The sequence below is a fragment of the Lissotriton vulgaris genome, chromosome 11 (genome assembly GCF_964263255.1).
Source record: "Lissotriton vulgaris chromosome 11, aLisVul1.2, whole genome shotgun sequence".
Classification (NCBI taxonomy): domain Eukaryota; kingdom Metazoa; phylum Chordata; class Amphibia; order Caudata; family Salamandridae; genus Lissotriton; species Lissotriton vulgaris.
Window position 1 is genome coordinate 1,039,249,910 of NC_141699.1, and position 27,352 is coordinate 1,039,277,261.

At 52.9% G+C, this 27,352-nt stretch overlaps 1 protein-coding gene across 1 annotated transcript in view; it reads right to left on the reverse strand.

Moving 5' to 3' along the window:
• Window positions 1-19,950: 19,950 nt before the first annotated feature.
• Window positions 19,951-27,352, reverse strand: part of ACTL6A (actin like 6A) — a 134,884-nt gene continuing 127,482 nt past the window's right edge. Inside the window, exon 14 of the mRNA XM_086944375.1 lies at window positions 19,951-20,265. Within this exon, the coding sequence (XP_086800501.1) occupies window positions 20,185-20,265 (81 nt within the window). The 3' untranslated portion in view covers window positions 19,951-20,184. The remainder of the gene's footprint in view (window positions 20,266-27,352) is intronic.

The following is a 27,352-nucleotide window of genomic DNA, read 5'->3' on the forward strand; positions in this document are numbered from 1 at the left end:
GTATCTGTGTCCAATGATCTTTTCTTCCTTTTATAAACTGTTACGTGTCCTATTTCAGGGTCTATATACAGTTTAGTTTGTTCTTCGCTCCCTGGATCAGGATGGAAAAGTTCTTCCTCAACTGTCCGTGGCTTTGGCGCCGATGTTTTTGGCTTTGCCGCTTATTTGTGGTGAGTCTTTGGCTCAAGGGCCTTAGGCTGTGGAGCTTTTGTCAGCTTGACTGCTGCTTTCGGGTTCGGGGACCTTTTTTGGTTCGACGACTCTTTGGTTGGACGTCCTTTGTTGGCTGTACTGCCTTTTTCGGCTTGGCGACCTTCTTTGGTTCGACTACCTTTTTCGGATCAACTGATTTTTTCGGTTCGATAGCCTTTTTTGGTTCAACGTGTTTTTTGGGCTCGACGACCTGTTTCAGCTCGAGGATCTTTGTAGACTCGACTGTCTTAGTGTCAACCGACTTTTTTGGCTGATCTGCCTTCTTTAGATCGACACCTTTTTTTCGGCTCGAAGGCCTTTTTCGGGTCGCCGGGTTTTTTAGGATCGATGACCCTCTTTGGTATCGATGGCCTTCTTTGGTTCGACAACACTTTTTTGTTCGACGTCACTTTTGGGAAGAGTGTTGCTCGTTCCCGGGGTATCAGAAGGCTTGGGTATGGTCTTCGGAGCCGAGCCAGAAGGCGGGGCTTCTGAAGGAGTTTTCGGTCTCTGTTAAGGCCTTTAGGCAATGCTTCGACCGGAGCCTTGTCTTGAGGTGGAAGCGGGGTAGGGGCTTTGGTACTCACGGTTTGCCCCGGTGTGATCTGGTCATCGGAGTCAGACTGGTCCTCTATAGCGACTATTTCTAGGTCGGAGTCTGCCACTTCTGAGAGTTCATGTTCATCGTCGAAAATGTTCTCTGGTTCTGGTGCCCGCCGCTGCATCTCTTGTCTAGCGGCCCTTCGGTTCCGGATAGTTTTCTTTGACCGGAACTGAGCACAAGCTGGACAGTTTTCCTCGTTGTGCTCCGGAGATAGGCACTTGCTGCATACTGTATGTTTATCAGTATGTGGGAATTTGGAGTGACATTGTGGGCGTCTTTTGAACGGGGTCCTTTCCATCGGCAGGAGGTCCACGTGGAGTCGACGACCGGATCGAGATGGAAAGTATTATCGATTGAATGGGTGCCGAACGAGAACAATACCGTCGAGGTAGAAGGCCTTTTGGCCTTAGAAAGTTGAAAACTTTCGGTTCCGAAGTTGGAGATGAGGAATAGAATCCGAACCCAATGGCGGAAAAAAACAATCTGAGGATGGAGAAGATGCCTATGCGCTCTGTAGTCCAGGGGAGGAGTCACCTATCTCGTGATACTTCGAAGACTCTTCCAAGACAACAAAGAGCAAACATCCGGACCCAACACCAGGCGGCGATCTATGCTAAGATATGAATTCAGCAGCCCACATGCCTCGAACAGGGAGTTTCTGTTACAGTACCCCCCACTGCTTGACTGATACCAGATGCACTTTTCCTAGGTGTGCCCTGGGTCCCTGCCAATCAGGTACCCAGGTCCTGTGTTCCTTCCCTAAAAACTATACTAAAGCCTAAACCCAATTGGCATCTCTGGCCACATGTCAGCCCCTAGTAAATGGCACCCTAGGTACCCAAGGCATTGTGACCAGAGAAGACCCCTAAGGGCTGCAGCACTTATTGTGCCACCCTCAGGGGCCCTGTACCTTGACACCCAAACACTGCCTTTGCAGGCTGAGTGTCTAGGTGCAGAACTAAACAAAGAGTTGACATGGCACACATCCCTGTGTGCCATGCCCACAACTCCACTGCCCTGGCATACATCAGCCACCCCTCTACCTGGGTGCCCTATGCCAGTGGTGTGGGCACAGGTGCATGAGCCCTGTGCCCCTACAGTACCCAGGGCCATTCCTGGGCACTGTAAGTACAGTGATGCCATTAAGAGTATATGGTGCTGGGAGGTTGTCATTACGAACTCCACAGCACCATAATGGCTACAGTGAACACTGACAAGCTTGATATCAAACTTCTCAGCACATTAAACCCACACTGATGCCAGTGTGGGATTTAATGCAAAATGCACTTCAGAGGACATCTTAGAGATGCCCTCTGAAACCTAACCTACAATCCACGTCTGGGCTGCGTGGCTGCAGAGGCTGCCACACAGCAGACATGTGGCTGGACCCCTGGGTGGAGAGCCCCCGCTCTCCTGGGCCTGCAACAATGCACATCATGGGCGAGATGCTAGGTCTCCTCCCCCAGGATGGGCAGGGGGAAGCTTCAAAGGCATACTGCCTTTGTGAGCTTCTCCAGACCACTTGCTGTACTTAGCAACTGGCCCCCACCGGTCCTGACCCCCACTCTGGCGGAAGACTGGCGGGAAAAATGACGTCAGGAAGGGGGGGGGGGTGCCAGCCTGTGCCACCCCCACCCCTCAGGTGGTGGAGACGAGGTGAAGCATGACCCCGGGCTCCGGCCATCTTGAAGATGGGGAGCCCTGCCTAATCACAGCTAGGCTCCTGCCCCCTCCCACAGGAGAGGAACAGGCTAGGGCGTGTACCCACCACAGGACAGGGACCTATTGGTCCCTGTCCTTGCCCTACCTGTAACGCCCCTAAATTCAGTATTTAGGGGCTCCCTGAACTTTCCTTCGTGAGATCCAGATACCGAAACAAGAAAGAAGAACAAGAAACAAGAAGACCTGCCGTGCAGCTGCTAAGAAGAGGAAGGCACCAACTGATTTGGCCCCAGCCCTACCGGCCTGTCGACCCTCAAACCTGCTCCTGCTAAACCCCGGCGTCTCCAGTGGTCAGCAACCTCTAAAACCCTGGAGGACCCGACTGCCTTGTGACTCTCTGGGTCTCCCACGAGCAGTGGTACTGCTCAAAGCAAGTAACAAGCCCTGGCATCAGCCCGGAACCGCGAACCCTGCACACTCTGCATCCGCCAAGCCTGACCTCTACTGGAGTGAATCAAGACCCTGAGGATGACAGCCCCGGCGATTCGGACTTGGAATCCAGAGACCAAGGACCCTCCCCGACGACGCCTGAAGCCTCAGGACAAAGGACCCCGACGGCCTCGACCAGCAGGGGGTAAGATTTCCCGACCTCAAAAAACACCCCTGCATCCGGCGCCCCACGGCCTCCTGTGCCCAACTCCTGGGTGCCTACCTATCCTCTAAGATCCCAACTTATCCCTCGAAGTGTTGGTCGCTCCTGAAGATCCACCGTCCCCGAACCTGCAGCCTTTGTTCCCTTTTCAAGACCCTCGTTGAATACCATTGAGCGCCCGACATCTCAAAAACACCCTGCACCCAGGCGCAGAGTGCCCCTGGCAGTGCAACCTGTACCCTATTCTACTTCCCCATTTGCCCTGAGCAAGAGACCAGGAGCCCAGCTCCCACAGCCGCGTGGCCTGCTCTCATTGGATAACATTGGGCCTAACGAACAAGTTACTTACCTTCGGTAACGATATATCTGTAAAAAACAGTAGTTAGTATTAGATTCCTTAGGGTAGAATATCCCCAGGCGTCAGACTGGATCCGGAAACTTTTGCATAGCAATACCCCTGCGTGTCAGTAAGCGCGTCAGTATGCGTCCGCGTCAGTCATCGTTAGCGCCGGAATGACGTTGCCGGAGTTCTTAGACGCCGCCCTCGCGCGCTGACGTCAGTTCTTATACACAGCTTTTCCGCTCCAGATACGCAGAGCCATGATAGAACCAACACTGGTGCCATGAAACTAGGGCCCTGAAAGGGGATGACCTTAACCCTAGATATCGGTTCGCATAACGGGGAGGATGGGTAGGTCGGTAAGGAATATAATACTAACTACTGTTTCTTACAGATATATTGTTACCGAAGGTAAGTAACTTGTTCATCTGAAAGAAACAGGTAAGTATTGGATTCCTAACCTTAGAATAGATACCCCAGCAATACCAACCCCGGTGGTGGGTCTGCGAACCAATAATCACACCAGAAAGTCCTGGAGGACGGAACGGCCAAAGAAGCCATCCTTCCGGACTTGGCTGTCCAGGTAGTAGTGTCTTGCGAACGTGTTCAGCGAGGCCCACGTAGCTGCTTGACAGATGTCCTGCAAGGGGACTCCCCGACCCAGGGCAGTAGAAGCCGCCGTGGTACGAGTGGAATGGGCCCTCAGCCCAACGGGAGGTTCCTTTTTAGCCAAGGAGTAGCATGCCTTGATGCACAAAACGACCCAATGAGAGAAGGTCTGTTTCTGCACCGCCAGTCCCTTCTTAGCTCCCATGTAACCAACAAAGAGTTGGTCATCCACCCGGAACTGGCGTGTGCGATCCAGATAGAAGGAGAGCGCACGTTTTGGGTCCAGACGGTGGAGCCGCTCTTCCTCTTTAGAGGGATGCGGAGGCGGAAAGAAGGTGGACAAATGTGATGGACTGCCCAATATGGAAGGCTGTGACTACCTTGGGCAGGAAAGATGGTGTTGTCCGCAACACAACCTTGTCCGGAAGGACAGAGAGGAAAGGAGGTTTGGAAGAAAGAGCTTGGAGCTCACTCACTCCCCTGGCAGAGGTGATGGCAACCAGGAAAGCAGTCCTAAGGGTAAGAAGACGGATAGGACAGTTGTGAAGTGGCTCGAAGGGAGAGCACATCAGATAAGTTAGTACAAGGTTCAAGTCCCACTGAGGCATCATGAAAGGAACAGGGGGGGAACATATGAGTGATGCCCTTCAAGAACCTATTTACAATGGGAGACTTGAACAAAGATTTCTGATCAGGTGGCCTTAAGGCGGCTGAAAGGGCAGAAAGGTAGCCCTTGATAGTACCCCGAGCAGAGCCCTGCTGGGCAAGAGAAAGAAGAAAGAGGAGAACCTCAGAAAGAGGGGCATTGAGAGGATCCACAGCCTTTGCTGTGCACCATGCAACAAATCTGTTCCACCTGCAGGCGTATACCAACTTTGTGGAAAGACGCCTGGCTGCCAGAATCACAGTACAGACGTCAGGAGGCAAGTCAAATGGCCTCAACTGTCGCCGCTCAATCTCCAAGCATGGAGGTGGAGACTGGACAGGTTCGGGTGGAGGACCGTACCCTGCTGCTGCGACAGAAGGTCCACCTGAAGAGGCAGACGAATTGGGGGATCGACTGACATATACTGAGTGGCTCGGGATACCAGTACCTTTGCGCCCAGTCCAGAGTCACAAGGATGACTTGGGCCCAGTTGCGCTTGATTTTCTTCAGCACTCTGGGCATAAGTGGTATAGGCAGAAAGGCGTACAACAGACCGCAACTCCACTCGCAACGAAAAGCGTCCCCGAGCGAGTGCCGCCTTGGAAATTCCAACGCGCAGAACTGATGACATTGCGCGTTCTCTTCGGTGGCAAATAGATCTAACCAAGGCTCTCCCCATTGCTGAAAGAGGCCTTGCACCACATCAGAGTTCAGACGCCATTCGTGATCCATCATGCACCTTCGGCCGAGCTCGTCCGCCCTGGCATTCAGAGAACCTGCCAGGTGTTGAACCACCAGGGTCACCCCCTGCTGTTCCAGCCACTGCCAGAGGCGCAGAGCCTCCTGGCAGAGGGTCCACGACCCCACCCCGCCCTGTTTGTTGCAGTACCACATGGTGGTGGTGTTGTCCATGAACACCTGCACTACACTCCCCCGGACAGAGGGGAGGAATGCCTTCAGTGCTAGACTAATCGCCCGCAGCTCCAGAAGGTTGATATGGAGCCGGGACCCCGCCGGAGACCAGAGGTCTCTGATCTCCGCCTCTCCCATGTGGCCTCCCCAGCCCTGGAGGCACGTGTCCGTCACAACTATGTGCTCCTGTTGGGGAAGGGAGAGGGACCTGCCACTGACCCAATCGCGATCCGTGAGCCACTACTTCAGCTGTCTCGCAGTGCACTCCGAGATCAGGACATGGTCGGACAGGTTGCCCTGATGCTGGGCCCACTGAAACTTCAGGTCCCACTGCAGAGCCCGCATCCGCCACCGGGTGTGATGCACCAGAAGGATGCAGGAGGCCATCAGCCCCAGAAGCAGCAGCGTTAACCTGACCGAGACCCGGGTTAAAGGCTGAAAGACTGGGATCAGAGACTGAATATCCCGGACCCGCTGTTCGGGAGGATAAACCCGAAACTGCGCCGAGTCGAGGACCGCTGCGATGAAGAGGAGCTTCTGAGAGGGGCACAGGTATGACTTCGGCACATTGATGGAAAACCCCAGCTGGTGCAGGAGGTCCGCCGTTGTCTGGAGGTGGCTGACGACTGTCTGGGGCGGGCCCGCCTTCAACAACCAGTCGTTGAGGTAGAGGAAGACTGAAACCCCCAACCTGCGCAGATGAGCTGCGACCACTGTCATCCCTTTCGTGAACACCCGTGGGGCGCTGGTAAAGCCGAAGGGGAGCGCAGTAAACGGAAAGTGCTCGTGGCCTACCGTGAACCGCAGGTAGCGCCGGTCCGCCGGCAGGACGGGGATGTGGAAATAAGCGTCCTGCAAGTCCAACGCTACCATCCAGTCTCTTGGGTCCAGGGCAGCTAAGACCTGAGCCAATGTCAGCATTTTGAACTTCTCCTTCCGGAGGAAGCCGTTGATGTTCCGCAGGTCCAAGATAGGGCGCAGGCCCCTTTGCCCTTCTAGGGTGCCAGAAAGTAGTGGGAGTAACAACCACACCCTACTTCCGGCCCAGGAACGCGCTCGATGGCCCTCTTGGCCAAGAGGGCCGTCATTTCCTCTTGCAGAAGTTGCAAGTGATCCCCTGACACGCGGTGGAATTGCGGTGGCATGGCTGGAGGGGTCACCTCGAAGGGGAGGGAGCAGCCCCTTCAGACGATTTGCAGCACCCACATGTCTGACGTGACAGTGCGCCAGTGAAAGTGGTGATGGCGAACCCTGACCCCCCCTGGCGTCATATGCGCCTGAAAGCACGGACTAGGAGGGTTTTGAGGCGGATGCTGCAGGGGAAGGTGTGGACTGCCCTCGCCGTTGTCCCCGACCGCCGCCACGGCGGTTTCCACGGCCGCCACCGCATTGTGTATTAGTCTGCGGTGCGTGGCTGGCAGCATGTGTGGGAGCGCCCCTTCCTTGGCCACGAAAGGAGCGAAAGGCACCCGTTTGCTGGCGTGGGGCCGAGAGGCTTGGCCGTAGCCCTGGAGTCCTTAAAACGCTCAAGCGCATGGTCTGCCTAATCGCCAAAGAGACGACAGCCATCAAACGGCATATCCAGAAGGGTGGCCTGGACATCAGCCGAAAAGTTGGAGGTCCTCAACCAGGCGTGGCGTCGAACCGCCACCGTCGTTGCCATCGCTCTGCCTAGTAAGTTCGTGGTATCCAGCCCACACAGGATGGAATAGCATGCCGCATCTCGACCCTCCGCAAGGGCTTGGGCGAGTTTAGTCCGAACCCCCTCCGGACATTGTGGCAGCACGTCCGGGACCGTGTCCCACAGAGTGTGGATGTAGTAGCCCAAGAGGCACTGACCGCAGTTCCAAACTCAGGGACGAGAACACCTTCTTGCCGAATTGCTTGAAAACCAGGCTCTCGGGGGAGGGGGGGGGGGGGGGGGGGGTGGCCAGGAAGCAAGGGTCGCCCGGAGGCGGGCGGTAGCGTCTGGCCACGTTCCCATCTACAGGCGGACCTGTAGCTGGCTTGGACCAAGTGCCCAAAAGAACGTCACACAAGGCTTCATTATACGGCAGCAGAGGCTCAGCCGAGCTTGCCTGCGGTTTAAGGACCTCAGTGAGGAGGTTAGTCCTCACGGCCGCGACGGGGAGCTCCAGGCCCAAAGCCTTGGCACCCGCATCAACACTACACTGTAGGCAGCCCCCTCCTCCGTAGTCACGGTTGGAGGAGAGACAAAACCAGTGTCTGGCGAAGTGTACAGCCCACTGGTACTCGCGCGATGATGGGTCTTGGTGTACCACCAACGGGCGGTTTAGGGCCTAGCGAACGATGAAGACAGCAGAGAGAGCTGTTGGGAAGAGCTCACGGAGTAAGGCTTCAACATAGGGCTCCATTTTTGGAATTGCTGTAGTCTCTGTAATACCAGCGATGCGCAGATTGTTGCGCCAAGAACACGCTTCCAAGTCCTCGTTTTTTGCCTTTATTAATGAAAGGACTCGTTCCATGTTTAGGAGGTGCTCCTTGGATTCCACTTGATACTCATGAGCTTCTTCCGATTTTCCAGAGAGTCCAACCGGGATTCATGAGCAATCATTTGGCGCTTTACTGTGTCAATTCCTTTTGTTAAAGTGTCCAGTTTGGAGTCTATAGATTTGAGGTTGGAGCGCACCTCCAACATGATGGCGCGCAAGTCAACTTCCTGTTTGTTGCCAGCTTGAGAAGGATCACCTTCAGACTCTGGGCCTGCATCCCAGGCGCGAGTTGTGCGCTTGTTTTCAAAGGGCAATTTGGATTGTTTGGCGTAGTTTTTCCCCATGATGTGATATGTGAGCCGTGGCACACTCGGTGCCCCGTTAGGTACCAGGCGCCGAAGTAAAGGTCCGCAGGGATAGGCGACCTGGCACTTCTCTCGCCTGGTACGCACTTGGCCCACTTTCTGGTCAGCCAGCACTAAGGGGCCAGAAGGGGGTCACCGGAGTAATGCCCGCGAGGGGAGGAAAGGAGCGCAGCAACCCCAAAGGCGTCGGCAGCCTAGCCCCATCTAGAATGTCGCACTGTGCCCCAAGCCGGCACCCCCAGCGTGACCGCACATAGCCCCACAGTGCTGCTTCCCAGGGCCTACACTTTCCACACTGGTCCCTGGAATGCGCGTAGCCCATGGCCTGAGGCAGTCCCCCACTGGCAACCGCCTCAAGAGGCAGGGCTCCTGCCACCCAGCGCTTGGAGTGAAGGAACGGGACATGCAGGCCTACTCACGTGCCTTCAAATATAGGCTTCAGGGACTTGCCTCGTTTTCTTGCTCCGGAGCCGCTCACACAGTGCTATTGGGTCCCGGACCCACTAAGTCCAGCTGCAGATGGCGTCAGCACTTCCTTGGCTCTGTGTCAAGCCGGCAGCAACCCAGGCACCACCCGCCACCACAGCCCGATGGCTCAAGCAGGGCCCATATAGTTAATGCAGATCGGCTCGAAGTGCTGCCGGTGTTCGCCGATCTCATCAGCAGGGGAGGGTCGCAGTAGCCTTCGCCCGGTCGCGCATCCTCCAGGCCATGGCGTACATCAGCGGCGCTGCTTCGCGGTCACGTCAATCTGACCATCACTCTCCCCGCAGGTGGGACAGAAGGAGATTATGCCCTAGGGGGTGGCCGCAGTACTTGCCGCTACGAATGAACAAGAAAGCCGCACTGCAGTCGCTCGGCCCGTCTCGTTTGAGGGCGCTCCGCTGCAAGGTAGACACAGCCGCCTCTTCCCTTCACCTTTCAGCTTGATGGAGGTATGGATGTGTACCTCGTCTCGCGCGCGATTAAGCACTGTGTAACAGGAGGTGCTGGACCCCCGTTTTGCAGAGCATGGTGTAGGATTATGTGCCTGGCCAGCAGAGCCCCTTCAGAAGCGGCCATCTTGCTGCTCCGCCAAGCCACGCCCCTGAAAATGTCTGATTGCCTTAACATGAAAGTGCAATCAGCCATTGCAAAATATTTGATCTCATCCCCATAACAAATCACATTTATTTTTTAATTTGAAGGAAGAGCTGCATGTCCTATATGTTGTAAGCAGCTCTTTCACAATCAGTCTAGCGAAACAATTGTGGCACTGGTGCATAATAATAGAAGCTAAACGTGTCATTTGTATAGCGTACAATTGGTGAACCATACAGCTTTGCGGTGCTACCAGTAGTAGAGCGTGAATTTCTAAATGGTTGAGGTTTCCACTGCAGACCCAGGATCCGATTAGGTTTTCTCTCAGAAGTTATGTGGGAAAGTACTTGCGTTAGGTGAAAGTGTCATCTTCAATGACTGTGTTTGGGTGAGATCAGAAGGCTGTTAGCAAACACATCTAGGGTGGTATACCTGCTCACCACCCAGCACAAGTTTTTATTTAAGACTGGTGGGGGTCACTGTCTTTTTGGTGACAATGGGGCCATTTTATGCATATTTCAGCTGTACTGGATGTATGTAGTTGGTACTGCTGTTGCGAGTATGAGATTAGCCAATTCTATGGATTATATGTGCTTTTATTTATGTATAGTTCTGTCTTAAGTGTACTGTTGTGTGTACGATTAAAGTTGTGTGCTGTTGTGAAAGCATCAATACCAACCATATGGCATATCTGTGGCTCTGTGCTGAATGTGTGCGCTGTGTTATGTCGAACGTGTCTTGCTCACAGTTTATGCGAGGTGTCCATGTACACAAAGGTTTGTTTTTGTGTACTTTAACAAAATGTGAAAGAGGAAAGATTTACTGTTTGTCTAGTTCTGAAATGTACTGTAATAGATACAATCTGGAACAATTATTACATATGGTACCAACTTGGCCCAGCAGTTATACAACCCCTACATTTCCTCTTGGATCTGGCAGACAATATCATAAGAGTTATGTCATATTGTGTATATATTAGGCCTGGGCGGAGTTTGCCTCCACCACACTATGCGGAGTTCCGTAAGCGGTGTAGTGTTTTAGGTCATGCCGTTTGCAATAATTTTTTGTGCTGGGTGTTTGTCCCTGCACTGGAAAATCAGGGTGAACAGCCCCATGCACAGCGCAAGAGGATGCTGCTTCTTTCTGCCACTCGAGCAGATGTTCTACTTGAGCAGAGCTTATACAACTTGAACAGATGGTTTCTCAATGAGAGCAGTCGTGACCACCCAGGTTGAGTAATCGCGCTGGGAGGTTGTCTAGCGTTGGCTTTTCCTTGCTCGCGAACTTAACATTGGCGGAACTACGCGTACTCCACAGAGTGCGAAAACTACGGACGGAGCAGAGTTCACCGCGAAGGCCTACTAAATATATATATATATATATAAGATATGGTTTGACAATCTGATGATGAAAAACGATTACTGTCAGACATACAGTTTTAAAATGCTGCGGTAAGGATGCTAAATGACAGTTTTTAACGTGTGGCTCCTTACCAAGGAGTTCAATTAATACGATGCAGAGATATTATCTGGTACAATCTGATTCAAAGCGAGGTGGAAGGCTTAGAAATACATCTCCAGTACTCCTCAGTGGCTATCACTGTGCTTCTTGGTGTTGATCTGAAAGCCAGCCTCTGTTTCAGCTGCTTGAAAACAAATGGGCTGATCAGGTGTGTAGGTGCTCGGCATATGTTCCTGGTAGGGTATTGCAAGATGTGGATCTACACTAAACCCAGAAGTGGCTTCAGTAAACTTCATGTACACTGCAAAGATCTATAAGCTCGGTCGTTATGTCTGGCAGAAGCAGGTTTTGGGCTGGTCCTGCTTGGCCAGTTTTCATAGGTCAACACATTCCAGCCGCCTGGATATGTAATGTTTGCAGCTTGTTAGTGAGCTGCTTGGGAGCCATTCAATTTGAGGTTGTACTAGTCCCGTCATGGCTTCACCAGGCCTCTGTTTATTTTCCCCCTTTCAAGAGGTAGAAGAGTTTCATAGTGTTGACAAGCATGAAAACCACACTGAATAGAAGCATGGTGGCTAGGTCAGTGCTAAGTAGGATTAGGAGATTTCTTATCTTAAGCGAGGTGTCTCCAAATTCAAAAGCTGCTCTAAGGACAGCAATTTGGAATCTGCTTTTATTATAGTCGATATCGGTTGCAGTCATGAAGAGGATGTACTATTTCACCCAAGAGAACATACAGGTTTTGCAATTGGAAAATTGTTGTGTGGTTCTGAGGACTGGTAGCCAGTTAAAGTGAATTTGAGCGTTTGTGTTATTTCTAAAGTTCACATGGTACAGTTCAGATACTTATGCCAAAGGGTGTACGTATTAAACGGATTACATCTGAGGGAATGGACCAACTGTCAGCCTACTTTGAAAGTTTAATTGACCCAAAGTCATTTAGTTTCAGGTGACGACTGAGGAGAGCAGCTCCAAGCTCTCATTCGTTTGAGCCTTTCCAGCAACACTTCATGGTCCAGTGTCTTAAACTGCTGAAAGGACTGCACTATTAAGCAGCTGCTGCAGAACAACTTTATTTTGGCGGGGCATAACATTAGCCAAATGGTAGGGGGCGGAGCTAGCCAGCGTCGATGGCGGACGTGTGAGCTTTCGGCTCCTCGCCTAAGGCCCTAAAATATCCTGATAAACTATCCTACTGCATGCCGGCGTAGCTGTGTTCGGTACCTGGTGACCCCTGGTACCCCCAGACCCGATTGAGTGGACCGGAGCGGCCGATAGCTGCGGAGAAAACTCGGAAAAGATCTGCGAAGGAGAGAGTGGCGGACCAGGCCTGAAGCCGCGACCTGCCCTGCGGAGTAGACCGCACGACGTCACCCGACGTGCGGCCCCGAACACTGGTGGAGACGGGGCGAGCGGTGCTGGGATCGGGGCGCCGACACCTGGACACACGGGAGGCCCCCCCCCAGCCACACCGCGCCACCCCAGGGCTAAAGCAACGACACCCCCTCTCAGCCACACCTCAACGGAGCGGGACGAGCACGGTGACGGACTAACACGGGCTGCGAGGGCTTGGGAGACGCGCCGGCCGCGTGTACGCCTCAGTTCACCTGGGAGCCCACGCACCGCGGCATTACCACTGAAAGGACACTGTCGTTAGCAAACCCGGTGGGGTCAGCACAAAAATCTGCAGACTGTGGAGGCCTACACAAGAAGCACACCAGAGGTGACGCCCTCGGCATAGCCGCCATTTTGGCCCACCCGCTCCACCAACGCTGGTGCGGCAGCCGGGAGTGGTGGAGGAGTGAGCGGAGCACTACTCTCGCGGCCCTGCCTAGACTGCGACGAGGAGGTTTCTCAGAGACAGAGCCCCCCCTTGCACTGGGAGGTCATCATGGGGAAAAATGATGCAGCGCAGGCCAAACTTTCGTTTGAGCGCCGGAGGCCGAAGGGGTCTGAGCCACCAGCGCCGGAGGCCTCCCCTAAAGGGGCTACGGCGACAACGGCACCTGCAGAACTTCGAGACCTGCTGGCGGCGATGGAGAAGGGCATCCAGAACAGCATCGAGGCGGTGGGCTCCAAGATCGACGCTTTGTCGTACCGCATGGACCGCATGGCGGAGCGAGTAGACAAGCATGCGGAGCGCCTTGATATGGCGGAGCGGCGCCTCACGGAGGCAGAGGAGGCGCAGACCGAGTGGGACAAAGACCGTCGGCAATTCGGTAGGCTGCTCCAAGTGATCCGTGACAAGGCCGAGGACTTGGAAGCGCGCTCCCGCAGATCGAACATTCGAATAACGGGAGTAGCGGAATCGACTCGGACTGGTAAGATGGAGCTCTACGTGGAGAACATGCTGAAAGTGCTGCTTGGGGAGGAGGCCTTCTCCCCAATGTTCATCGTGGAGAGGGCGCATCGTACTTTGGGCCCTCAACCTCAACCTGGCGCGCCTCCCCGACCCATCATAGCAAAGCTCCTGAACTACAGGGACAGGGACACGGCCTTGCGGCTGGCTAGGGAAAAAGGACAGCTCCAGATGGAAGGCATGAACATATCGCTGTACCCCGACTTCACGGCCAAAGTGCAAGAGGAGCGCCGTCAATTCATACCGCATAAGAAACAGCTCCGCGAGTTGGGACTTGACTATGCGATGCTTTACCCGGCCAAACTGAGGATTAACACTGGCGGGAAATCGTACTTCTTCACAGACCCTAAGGAGCTGCAGAAGTCGCTGAAAACGTGGGCCAGAGAACGTAAGGAACACCGACAGCAGCACGGAGAGGATTCGGGGGCAGCGTCGACCTTGGAGGAAGAGGACTAAGGGGGTGCACCCAGTATGTATTGCACCCCCCTGCGGGGGGTGCCATTGGACATGCCACAAGGACAATGTGCGTCCCCACGAAGTGTGCTGCACATCGGATTCATTTTGGGACACTTGATGTGAGATAGGAGGAGTATCCGCTCCGCGGTTCGCGCTGCTCGGTTTTTGCTGGGAAAGACTACATGTGCCGGTGAGGCGTTCAGAGTATTGTCATCGGGGACGGGTTAGGGGGGTGCGGGGGAAATGGGTGAACTCAGTGTAAGGCATTGAAACGCTTTGGGGCTAGGCAGAGGTGCAGAACTGGAGATAAACTCTGAAACAGTTAGTGGTTCTATGCAGTCTTGGCACGCTTTGCCCCTGTGCTTTTGGCCGAGACACTCCCCAGGGAGTTGGGACTTGGATTGCCTACAACTTTGAGGTTCTTGAGTTGATGGGGATTTGTGGGGGGCTCTGTCTGGCCGGGTTGGGGGTGGTCAGCTGTGGGTGGGGAGGGGACAGGGGGGCGGGTTGCGGAACCTGGTTTGGGGGGTTCGTTATTGTTCGGAAGTTGAAGGGTCCGTGGTTTGCTATGAGAATCTGGCTTGGAGTGAGTGCATGTGAATGGAGTGACTGTCTGCCCACCTTGGGTACTGGTGCTCTGGGCTGGGGCACGCCACCCGCCTATGGCGTCACTATGGCACGATGTGATCTGCGATGTCTGCTGCTGTAATGTCTGAACACCCACAGGCCCGACGCATGCTAACCCTGCTGACCTGGAATGTGCGAGGGCTAAACGACCACCGCAAGCTGAGGAAGGTTATGAGCTTTCTCCACAGACATCATGTGGATGTGGCCCTGCTGCAAGAAACACACCTACCTGTCCATAGTAAGATGTTGCAGACTAGAGGGTTGGCGGGAAATATAGTGGCGGCGGGCTTCACCACTCACGCGCGTGGCGTGATTACCTGGGTTAACCCCTCCTCGAGATTGAAACTGACCCCGATATATGTGGACGCAGAGGGTAGATATGTAGTGGCTAGGTGTGCGGGGAGGGGACTAGATCTGCTATTAGTGAACGTTTATGGTCCCAATCATGATAATCCGGAGTTTTACGCAGCCCTGTCGGCCACCTGTAGGGCGCACACACACTCCAAAATGCTATGGGGGGGGGGGACTTCAACTTTGTATTTGACCCTGACGGGGATCGTTCCGCGGGCCCTGCTCGAAGGCCAGTGCCGTCTGCTGTCTATATGAGAGCGGAAATGACAAAGCTGGACCTAGTGGACGTATGGCGGGAAAAACATCCTATGCAGGGCGGATTCACGCATTACTCGGCATATCACAACATACACACTAGGATAGACTACTGTCTAGCCTCCTCTTCAGTGCTTGGCGGCATCAGCTCGTGTACAGTTCTACCGCGCACGCTATCGGACCATTCCCCAGTCCTGATCAGTCTTTCCACCGCTAGAAAGGGGATCCCGCCTTACACTTGGCGTTTCCCGCCCTATGCGCTACTAGACGACGCCTTCCGCGGGGAGATGGCGGAAGACATAGAACGCTACTTCGCCACCAATATTAATTCGGTTGATAGCTTCTTCACTGTGTGGGAAGCCTTCAAAGTATATATTAGAGGAATGGCCATGTCCAAACACTCCAGCGTCCTGCGCTCCATTAGAAGGGACCTCTCCGACTTGGAAAACAAGCTGGCGGCCCTGGAGAGGCGACAGCTGGCGGACTCAGGAGGCGATGCGGGACAGGCGCTCCCGCCCCTGCTGGCAGAATACAACGCGCTTGCGGACAGAGAAGTCCTTTACATGGGCAAGTACGCCACTGCCCGAGCATACGGGGAGGGGGAGAGGCCGGGGGCACTGCTGGCCCGTATGGTCAAGGGCTCCCGGAGACCCTTAGTGATAGAAGAACTGCAGACCCCGGAGGGCGACAGAGTAGTTGAGGAAGACCAGATACTGGAGACGTTCCAGCGCTATTACACGGAACTCTACTGTTCCAAGGCGGGGGGTGCGGAAACGGAAATTGACGATTACCTGGACTATATCTCGATGCCGTTCCTCAAGAACTCAGACAGGGAATTTCTTATGGCCCCTTTCCACGAAGACGAGATTTTAGATGCACTGGGAAGCATGCGGTCGGGGAGCGCCCCAGGCTCTGACGGTCTCACGGTAGGCTTTTACAAAGCATTTAAAGACCTCCTGCTCCCACACCTGATCGCCCTCTTTGATACCATCTGCGAAGATGGAGAGATGCCACCCTCCATGCGGGAAGCCTTGCTGGTTACGATCCCGAAACCGGGGAAGTCTCCGGATCTCTGTGGATCGTACAGACCGCTCAGCTTGCTGAACGTAGACGCGAAGCTGTATGCAAAGGTGCTGGCCAATAGGCTGGCTCTACTGGTCCCGGACCTGGTGGCACCGGAGCAATCTGGTTTCGTGCCTAGCCGGAACCTGACTTATAACATCCGCACGGTACTGGGTACGATACAGCATGTTAAACAGGAGAATCCCGCGTTAGCGATTTTCCTGGATATGGAAAAGGCGTTCGACTCCGTCGAATGGCCGTTCATGATCAGGGTGTTGCGAAAATTAGGACTGGGAGAACCGTTTTTGCAGAGGATAGGGGCACTTTACCACCACCCTTCGGCCCGTCTGCGCCTGGGTGACAGGGTTTCAGACCCGATACGCATCAGTAGGGGAACCCGACAGGGATGTCCCTTGTCACCCCTGCTGTATGCGCTGGTGGCGGAACCACTAGCATGTGCCATGCGGGAATACCATAGCCTGGAAGGTGTCAGTTTCCCCACCTACAAGATTGGCATCTCGACATATGCAGATGACACCTTACTGTATGTCCGGGACCCAGAAACCAATTTGACCTCGATACTCAGGGAAGTGGTCCGATTTGGAGCGCTTTCTGGACTCAAAGTGAACTGGGACAAGTCCATTGCTTTCCCCCTGACCCCAGTCACGAGGCCGTTCGAGATGGAATATCCCCTACAGTGGACTGACGACTCGGTGCGATACCTGGGTATCCGCCTACACACGGATCCTGAGATCCTGATCCGAGACAACTACGGGGTCGCATTTAACAAACTGGTGGATGACGTGGATGTCTGGATCAGACTCCCCCTCTCCTTGTTGGGCAGGATTGCCCTCATGAAAATGATAGTGCTTCCCCGGTTCCTCTTCCTCTTTGTTAACATTCCGGTTGTACTGTCGAGAATCTTCTTTAACTCAGGTCCTAGTCAGGCTCGCCTGGGGCGGGAAACAACCTCGAGTCAAATGGGCGACACTGACACTCCCATGCGAAATGGGGGGACTGGGGGCGCCAGACTTGGAGCGCTACTATCGAGTGGCACAGGCGATACACTTACACTCATGGATCCATGGAGATGCACGTACACCACATCTCATCCTAGAGCGGCTGTTCGCTGACCCACTCCCCCTGCCGGCCACGATCTGTCTTCCATCGGACCGAGCGGTCGGACAGATGGACTCGCTCAAGGCGACCAACCATGCATGGCACGCACTGATGAGAGAACGGGGATGTGACTTGATGTACTCCCCACAGATGCCGGTGGCCTGGGCCCTGTGGCTAGACCCGCTCAATGAGAAAGGGATGACGGAGGCCCTAAAAGCCCTTGGCGTACAGAATATGGAGGACTTGTTCTTGGACGGTACCCTGAAAACAACTCCCCCCTATCACCCCGGCTCCCTCGCTGCTACAAAGGTTCCAGTATCACAGGATCCGGTCAGCCTGCCGAGAAATACTGGGCCCCTCGCTACAGGAGCCTGAGGAGGTCCCTGAATTGACATATATTATTGAGACTAAAACTCCTACAAAATTGGTCTCTATGGTCAACAAGCTAGGAACCTCGCACCACACATTACCCAACTCTGCTCCTAGGGCGGCGTGGGAATCGGATCTTCAAGCCCCCATCGATGACGCTATGTGGCGCTACTGCTGCGCCAACACCCGTAAAGTTTCTCTTAACGGCAGGCACCGATTAGTGCACTTTAAATTTCTGCAGAGGGTATATTATACCCCTGAGCGACTACACCGCTATGGCTTACGTGGCTCCTCGGAGTGTGAGCGCTGTCGGGCCCGAATTGCTGATTTCTTTCATTTGGCCTGGCTGTGCCCGGGGGTGAGCTCCTTCTGGGAGGAGGTCTTTGCGGAGCTGGGCAGGATTTTGGGGAAGCCACTGCAGAGATCCCCATCGCTCGCACTGCTGGGTTTCTCCAAACCGCTGGCCCCTTCGTTGCGCAGGATAGTGGATATAGCGTTGCTGTTGGCCAGGAGGGTCGTGGCAACGTGCTGGATGCGCGGGCCACTCCCCACCAAAACGAGATGGCTTAGGGACCTCCAATATTGCTGCACCCAAACGGAATTGTACAGCGAGCTGCTGCCGCCCAAAAGCAGGCCGAAGTCTTTCTGGGACCTATACAAGGAACACCTACTAAAGGGGGAGGGGGTCGACACTGACACGTCGGAGGTAGACGAACTTCAGGCTGAGGAGTTGGAGAATGATTTAGAACTGGGACATCCGCCACAGGAGGGGATCTGAAGCTTTTCCTGTAGGAAGTGGGACAAGGGAGGGCGCAGACGGTACACGGGGAGGGTGGGTTGGGTGCGACATGAACTAGTGGACAGCTCGGGTGGGGGGTGGGTGCAGCACACACTTAGGACACAAACGACATCATTCACATAGGAAGCATTACAGAGACTCCATCAATGTACTCTATAGCAAACGGGGAGGGCTTTGGGGTTGTTTAGGGGTAGTTTCTTTCTGGTTTTTTCCCTTTCTTTCCTTCCCTTTTCTTGTTGTTGCAAGACCGCACTACTACACTTGCATTGTATGATTGCCGACTGTTTCATCGCTCAGCTGGAGTCTTTCAGGGCACGATCAGACTGGCGTATATTGATTTGCTTCATCACCTTGCGCCGCCGGGCCTCCGGGATGCCGGCACTCAGGCTGTGTATAATGCTCTACAGACCTGCCCACTGGGCCTTCACGAAGTTTTGTGCACTGTACAGTTGAAATGCAATGTCAATTTATGCTGACGGTTGGCGATATCAACAATAAAGGTCTTTATAAAAAAAAATAAAAAAACATTAGCCAAATGGTGCACTAGGCAAATGAGCCTAACCTACAAGTTGGTGGGTCTCCCCAAAACAATACTTGTAACAAACCGACAGCACAATTCATTTTACAGCACAAGGAGCTTGAGGGACCACTCACTCAGGCCTTGGAGTGCATGGTGCGACAATATACGAAGGTCTTGGCTTGGTGGTTATGCTTGAGACAGCAGATGCATGTCCATCTGCAAGATTTACCGGTGGCAGGCAAAACAGGGCCTAAAACCAGCCTTCCTTAAAACATACCTCACACTAGGAAATTATGTCTCATGGCATCTATATAGGTCCCCCACAGAGTAGAACGCCACCTACCAGCACGCAGGTGTACTACTCTCTAAAGTATTTCCAGATCCAGACTCATGCATGGGTATAATTCTAAGGTAAGCAATCTGCATTTAGAAGTCTCCATTTGATACTAGAATTCTAGTAATGCAACAGGAACTTAGCACATGAAGTAAATTATTTTACTGCCAATACCACAAATTGAAAAAAACAATCAACTACTAGCATACAGGCAATTTCTACATAACAAAGCTACCTAGGAAAACCTGAGCAATACATTTCTCAGAGTTGTGATAATATTGACATTTTAAAATAAAATTTCAAAGAGGCAAAATATTTTCTTTCAGAGGTTACGAACTCAAGAGGCAGACAAAATATTTCAGGTAAATTATTGTATTCAAAAGTAAAAAAAAAAAAAAAAGAAACATGACGGCAACTGTCCTGTTTCAAAGGGGGTTGCTTAACTATTTATCACACCACTTCAATGATGTGTGTGAATCAGAGGATAGGTCATTCTGGTTGAGAACCAGAACTCTTCAACATTCTGAGGTAGATACATTTAAAAATAAAATCCGGACGGGTCTTATAAATAACAGTTCAATTTCTAGCTAACATTAGAAAACAACACAAGTGAAGATCCATTCACTTTGCTAAGGGCACTTTAAAGCAAGAAGAATTGCCTGCATCAAATATGGTGTTGCCGGGCACCATAGAAGAAAAACGTGGGCAATGACCAAAAAAAAGTTCCAAAAGTATTGTAAGATTTATTGCTTTGCAGTGGCTGAAGTGGCATGCACCCCTTTTCGGTTCCAATACAAAGTAACGCCCATATGAATGTTACAATGGTAAATTGAATTCTCCAAAAATCACATTTCCTACAAAAAAGTTCATTGTGTTCCTGAGTCTGCTAAAACTAGAAGATCATCACGGTCTCAAAAAGAAGCGCTGGGTGAAGGTAGTGGTGCTTTCGATCACTTTTTAGGGACATTTTCTCTCAACACATTGCTTTCCTCCCTCTTCATATTCCTGCTTCGAGATCCACATCTGCTGAAAGGTACCCTAGAAAGATAATATTTGTGAGTCAGTTTTCTTGGTTAGGCAGATTATTATGAAAATGTGCAGGGCGTTCAAGAAAATGTGTCATTTTAATATACACTTACAACAGAATATAAACAGTCTTAGTGCATGCAGAATTATCAAAATTCCATAGTAATCATTAAACACACGAGGAAATGTGACTTTGGCATAATCGGTACCTTCACTAAAATCATAAATGTAGAATTATCTTGTCTGCTTGTGGGGATCCCAGAAGCACTTCAACACCAGATGTACATAGATAGGGGGGATGTGTAAAGTGGTCTTTCTCAAATGCAGAAACAACCTCTAACGACTTAACAGGGCAGACTTTTTGTCCCCAAATTCCTTCTTTGACTTTTAATACTACATAAGGCTACATAGCAGCATGAGCCGAAAGTGTACTGCAATAAATAATCAAAACTCTAACCTCAGTGAGTAAGTACATAAAGGACAAATCAGCCAGATCTGCATAAGAGGTCAAAATAAGCCATTTCAGGAGCCAGCATACACGTGCATGCGCTCCAATGCCACTGCACTTGATGCATTGATAACTGCACCTTGTGGCTGTTGAAATGTCCTTAAACTCTAATGCCACAGTGCCTGCGGATATTTGCCCTTTAAACTGCTTGGAAGCAATCTACAGTAGGCTCCTTGCCCCTTTGGGATGTGGGCCACCACACCTGCTTTACTAATGACACCACTGAGGAATACAAAAAAGTGATGGATGGAATGCTTCCATTAATCTCAGTCACCAGTACTACTCTTGGTCGAATCCCAGTCCATGTTTTTTCCCACCATTCCACCTCAGATTAGACCTAGCCATATGCAAATCAGTCCAATAGGTATAGTCTACTCTAGCCCGAACTGCCAAGCCAGGTCCTCTATACCAAGAAATCCTTAAGGACAGAACGTGCAAAATGGCCATCCCTTCTCACCTCGGAATCCAAGCAGCCTGGGTACCGACAAACCAGCTGTGTCCTCTTGCTCCCAGGACCCGTGTGCCTCGAGCCCCCCCCTTTTAGGAGCTCCCAGTCTTGGCCCCCAAGTCCCCCTCTGCAGTCTGTTTCTATGTGGCCCCCCTTCTTTCCATTGGCCTAGTGCGCAAAGCTACCAACCGGTCTAGAACCTCTGCACCTGGACGCCCCAGGGCAGGCAACTAGTATCTGCTGGCTGTACTTTGGACCTTGGCTCCCTACGACTAAGTCCCGAAGGAAACCCTCGGAACCAACCGTAAATAACTGTATGCATCATATGCCTTTTTTCCCCGTAGGGAAGCATTGCTGCATAAAGACGCATATAAGTGAACTGTGAAAAGTACTTATTTTATAACGAAGTTTGTGGTGCACAAGTTACTACTTGTGTAACGATATATCTGTAAGAGACAAGAGTTAGTGATAGATTCCTTACTTTAGAATATCCCCAGGCGTCAGACTGGATCCGGAAAGTTTTGCTTAGCAGTACCCCTGCACGTCAGTAGGTGGCGTTGTGCGGCTCCGCGTCCGTCGCTGGCGTCGTATGCGCCGAGATGACGTCATGGAGACTACTTAGGCGCAACCCATGCACGCTGACGTCAGTTCTGTACACAACTTTTCTCGCCCAAAACGCAGAGCCATGCAAGAAACTGACCATTGGTGCATAAAACTAGGGCCCTAAAAGTGGATGACCTGAACCCTAGTAATCAGTTCGCAGAACAGGGAGGATGGGTGGGACGGTAAGGAATCTATCACTAACTAATGTCTCTTACAGATATATCGTTACACAAGTAGTAACTTATGCATCTGAAAGAGACAAGTTAGTGATAGATTTCTTACCTTAGAAAAGATACCCCAGCAATACCAACCCCGGTGGAGGGTCTGCGAATGAGATTACCCCAAAAATTCACGGAGCACGGAACGGCCAAAGTAGCCTTCTCTACAGACCGGACTGTAAAGGCAGTAGTGCTTGGTAAACGTGTGCATCAAGGCCCAGGTAGCTGCCTGACAAATGTCCTGCAAGGGAACGCCGCGTCCCATGGCAGTAGTGGCTGCAGTTGCCCTGGTCGAATGCGCATGCAGCCCCACAGGAGGCTCCTTCTTGGCCAAGGAGTAACATGCTTTGATGCACAGAACGACCCACCGGGAGATGGTCCGTTTGTGCACAGCCTGACCTTTTTTGGCGGCCATGTAGCCAACAAAGAGCTGATCATCAACCCGGAACTGCTGTGTATGCTGCAGATAGAATGCTAGCGCACGTTTTGGGTCCAGGCGGTGAGCCTCTCCTCTCACTTGGAAGGATGCGGAGGTGGAAAGAAGGTGGGAAAAGTGATGGACTGCCCGATGTGAAAGGGCGTGACCACCTTTGGCAAGAAAGAAGGACGCCTGATCCGAAAGCCGCAGAAAGGAGGAGATGGCAGAAAAAAAACCTTTGATAGTGCCCAACGCAGAACCCTACTGGGCCAAAGAGAGAAGGAACAGAAGAACCTCAGAAAGAGGGGCAGAAAGAGGATCCACAGACTTCGCTGTGCAACATGCCACAAACTTGTTCCACCTGCAGACGTACACCGTCTTGGTGGAAGGACGCCTGGCAGCCAGAATGACATCACAGACTTCGGAAGGAAGATCAAAAGGTGTAACTGTCGCCGCTCAATCTCCACGCATGGAGGTGGAGACTAGACCGGTTCGGGTAGAGGACCGTCCACTGTTGCTGCGACATAAGATCCTCCCGAAGAGGCAGACGGATCGGGGGATCGATGTTCATATTGAGAAGCTCGGGATACCATACTCTTCGAGCCCAGTCCGGAGCCACAAGAATGACTAGGCCTGGTCGCGTCTGATCTTCTTCAGCACTCTGGCCAGAAGTGGTATAGGAGGAAAGGTGTACAACAGACCGCAGCTCCACTCGCGTCAAAAAGAGTCTCCGAGCGAGTGCCGCCTTGGAAATTCCAACACGCAGAACTGATGACATTGTGCGTTCTCTTCGGTGTGAATAGATCTAACCAAGGCTCTCCCTACTACCGAAAGAGACTTTGCGCCACGTCAGAGTTCAGACGCCATTCGTGATCCATCATGCGCCGGCGGCAGAATTAGTATGCCCTGGCGTTCAGAGAACCTGCCAGGTGTTGGACCACCAAGGTAATGCCTTGACGTTCCAGCCATGCCCAGAGGCGGAGAGCCTCCTGACATAGGGTCCAAGACCCCACCCCGTCCTGTTTGTTGCAGTACCACATGGCGGGGGTGTTGTCCGTGAACACCTGCACTACACTTCCCAGAACAGAGGGAAGGAATGCCTTTAGTGCAAGTCGGATTGCCCGAAGCTACAGAAGGTTGATGTGATGCTGGGACTCCGCCAGAGACCAGAGACCTCTGATCTCCGCATCTCCCAAGAGGCCTCCCCATCCCAGGAGGGACGCATCCGTCACCATTGTGTGCTCCGGTTGGGGGAGGGAGAGGGATCTGCCACTGACCCAATCGCGATTCGTGAGCCACCACTGCAACTGTTCTGCAGTCCCCTCCGAGATCTGGAAGCGATCGGACAGGTTGCCCTGATGCTGTGCCCACTGGAACTTCAGGTCCCACTGCAGAGCCGGCATATGCCATCTGGCGTGTGTCACCAGCAGGATGCCATCAGGCCTAAAAGCCAGAGGGTCATCCTGATCGAAACCCGGGATAGAGGCTGAAAGAGTGGAATCAGAGCCTGAATATCCCGGATACGCTGTTCGGGAGGATAAATCTGAATCAGTGTCGAGTCCAGAACCGCTCCAATGAAGGGGAGCATCTGAGAGGGACTCAGGTGTGACTTTGGCACGTTGATGGAGAACCCCAGCAAATGCAGGAGGTGGGCAGTAGTCTGGAGGTGGAAGACAACCGCCTGGGGCGAGCCTGCCTACAACAGCCAGTCGTTGAGGTAGGGGAAGACTGAGACCCCTAACCTGCGCCGATGAGCTACTACCACCGCCATCACTTTCGTGAACACCTGAGGGGCACTGGTAAGGCCGAAGGGGAGCACAGCAAACTGAAAATGCTCCTGGCCTTCCGTGAACCGCAGGTAGCGCCGGTGGACCGGCAGGACGGGAATATGAAAATAAGCATCCTGCAAGTCCAACGCCACCATCCAGTCCCTAGGATCCAGGCCAGTTAGGACCTGAGCCAGAATCAGCATCTTGGCCTTCTCCTTCCGGATTAAGCGATTGAAGTCCTGAAGGTCCAAGATGGGGCGCAAGCCCCCCTTTTCCTTCTTGGGGACCAGAAAGTAGTGGGAATAACAACCACTCCCTACTTCGTGGTCAGGAACGCACTCGATGGCCCCCTTGGCCAGGAGGGTCGTGTCCCCCGACATGCAGTGGTGCCGAGGTGGCATGGCTGGAGGGGAGGACAGAAAAGGGAGTGAGCAACCGCAGCGGATTATCTGCAGCACCCACTTGTCCGATGTAATCTTGTGCCAGTGGTGGAGGTGGTGGCGAACCCTGCCACTCACCGGCGTGGGGGGCTCCCTGAAGCTCAGATTAGGAAGGCTTAGAGGCGGCAGCAGCCGGGGTGGAGGTGGACTGACCCAAGCGCTGGTTGCCAGACCCGCCCCTGCGGAATCCACGGCAGCGCGGAGGCTGGTTCTGCTCAGGCCTGTTGGAGGGGCGCGCATGAGTTCCCCTACCCTGGCCACGAAAGGAACGAAAACCAGGCGTGGAAGGGTTCTTCGTAGAAAGTCAAATTGAAATCCCTGGGCACACGCTCACTATCCTTTCACACCACTGTAGGTTCACTACCAAACTTAATCAGGGAATACAGAGGAGATTTGAGAAGATTAAATATAAATTTCCACAACAAAAATTTGAACGTTCACAGTCTAATTTTAATCAAAAACACATTACATATAAAAAATTTCTTACACTTAACAACACAATTAAAACGATTCAAAGAGATTTTCTTTGAAAAAGAATAAAATACAGCAATTAATTATTATATTTCATAGCACATGTCAAAATCAAGTTAAAAAACATGGAGAGATATATAAATGACATATTATAAAATCAATGGTGACACATGAAAACAGATATACAATAACCTGACACGAAAGAAAAAGAAACCCCCTCAATTATCTGTGGCCTCTAGATGTCCTTGCCACTACTGATGAGAAGATCCAAAGGCTTCTAATTTTTATATGTAGAGCTGAACAACAGTATCAAAAATGCCTGTATATCGGTTGTTCGCTAGGCCTAGTTGGATTCTCTGTTGGAAAATGCGTCGACGCGTTTCGGTGCAGGACAAGAGATGTTGCAGCACCTTCCTCAGGACTTCAGTTTATTGGGGTTATTCGCTTCAAAGCGTGGTGGCTTGCACCTTCTCCCTCATGGCTTTGGGAGAGTATCCGAGTAGATCTAATCGTGGTTCTTGGGATAAATCTTCTAGATTCTGTTCCGATATGCTGATTGTCCTTATTTTCATATGTTGTATTGCCCCGGAATGGGGTGCCTTCTCTTTATTTTAACTTCTTATGGCATATTTCTGCATCTCTCTTCAAATTTTAAAAACTTTGCTTGGACGGGCATAGAATTATGTTCCTCGTCTCAGGAACTGGATATGTTCTCGTTCTGGACGGAGTAACGTCTCTGCCTCGTCTCGACACCTACTTGTCCGATGTAATCTTGTGCCAGTGGTGGAGGTGGTGGCGAACCCTGCCACTCACCGGCGTGGGGGGCTCCCTGAAGCTCAGATTAGGAAGGCTTAGAGGCGGCAGCAGCCGGGGTGGAGGTGGACTGACCCGAGCGCTGGTTGCCAGACCCGCCCCTGCGGAATCCACGGCAGCGCGGAGGCTGGTTCTGCTCAGGCCTGTTGGAGGGGCGCGCATGAGTTCCCCTACCCTGGCCACGAAAGGAACGAAAACCAGGCGTGGAAGGGTTCTTCGTAGAAAGACCCAACGACTTGGCCATAGCCCGGGATTCTTTAAAGGGCTCCAGGGCGTTATTAGCCTCATCGCCAAAGAGGCGGGAACCATCAAAGGGCATGTCCATGAGCGAGCCCTGGACATCGGGTGAGAACCCAGTGGAACGCAACCAGGTGTGGCGCCGCAACGCCACCATCGTGCAAATCATCCTGTCCAATGAATCAGCGGTATCCAAACTGCACCGGATGGCAAACTTTGCCGCATCCTTACCCTCTGCAATCACTTGGGAAAGGACAGCCTGGACCTCCTCACAACACTGAGGCAAGACCTGGGCCAGAGAGCATGGGATTAACGGCCCACCAAGCAGGCGGTGTTAACTGACCGCAGCCCCAAGCTGGCTGAGAGAACAATCTCTTGCCAAATTGGTCCAGCCGCTTAGAATCCTTGTCCGGCTGAGCCGAGGGAAAGGCACTCTGCGACGCAGAGGCTTGAATGACCAGGCTCTCAGGCGTGGGGTGAGAGGTCAGGAAGGTGGGATCGCCGGGCGATGACGCCTAGCGACGTTTTTATTAATCGGCGCCCCTGTGGCAGGTCTCAATCTCACCCAAGTGCCCAAAAGAACTTCGATGAGGGCCTCATTGAAAGGGAGCAGCAGCTCCGACGACGCAGACGCCGTCTGGAGCACCTCAGTAAGGAGGTTGGTCTTGAGGGCCACCATAGGGAGGTCGAGATGGAGCCTCCGCCGCCAGACGGAGCACCACTGTGTAGGAGGCACCCTCCTCCAAGGTAGGCGGAGGAGAGGCAAACCCCGGGTTCGAAGATACATCAATCCTGCACGGATTCACATTGCCGAGCGAGGGGGGTCCTCGGACCCGCCCCAGTCTTCGTCCGGTTCCGGCGTAGCTGGGGCCGGTGGGAGAGCGGGAGAAGGGAAAAACTGTGCCGGGAACGGTGATGGCTGGGCCAGAGCCGCATCCCAATGCGGATCCCAGGCCGGAACAATATGGTCCGGGAACCGGGGCAGGGGTGGAAGGAACGACACCCAGCACGGCGCCTGGGGCGAAGCAGAGTGTGGCGCCGGGGCTGGAGGCGCTACACCTCGCGGCACCGAGGCCAGAGGCGCAGGATCCTGTGGCACCAGGGCCGGTGGCGGAGCCGCCGGGCCAGCAGGATCTGGACACGGGACCACAGGGCCCGAAGGCGAGCCAGCGGG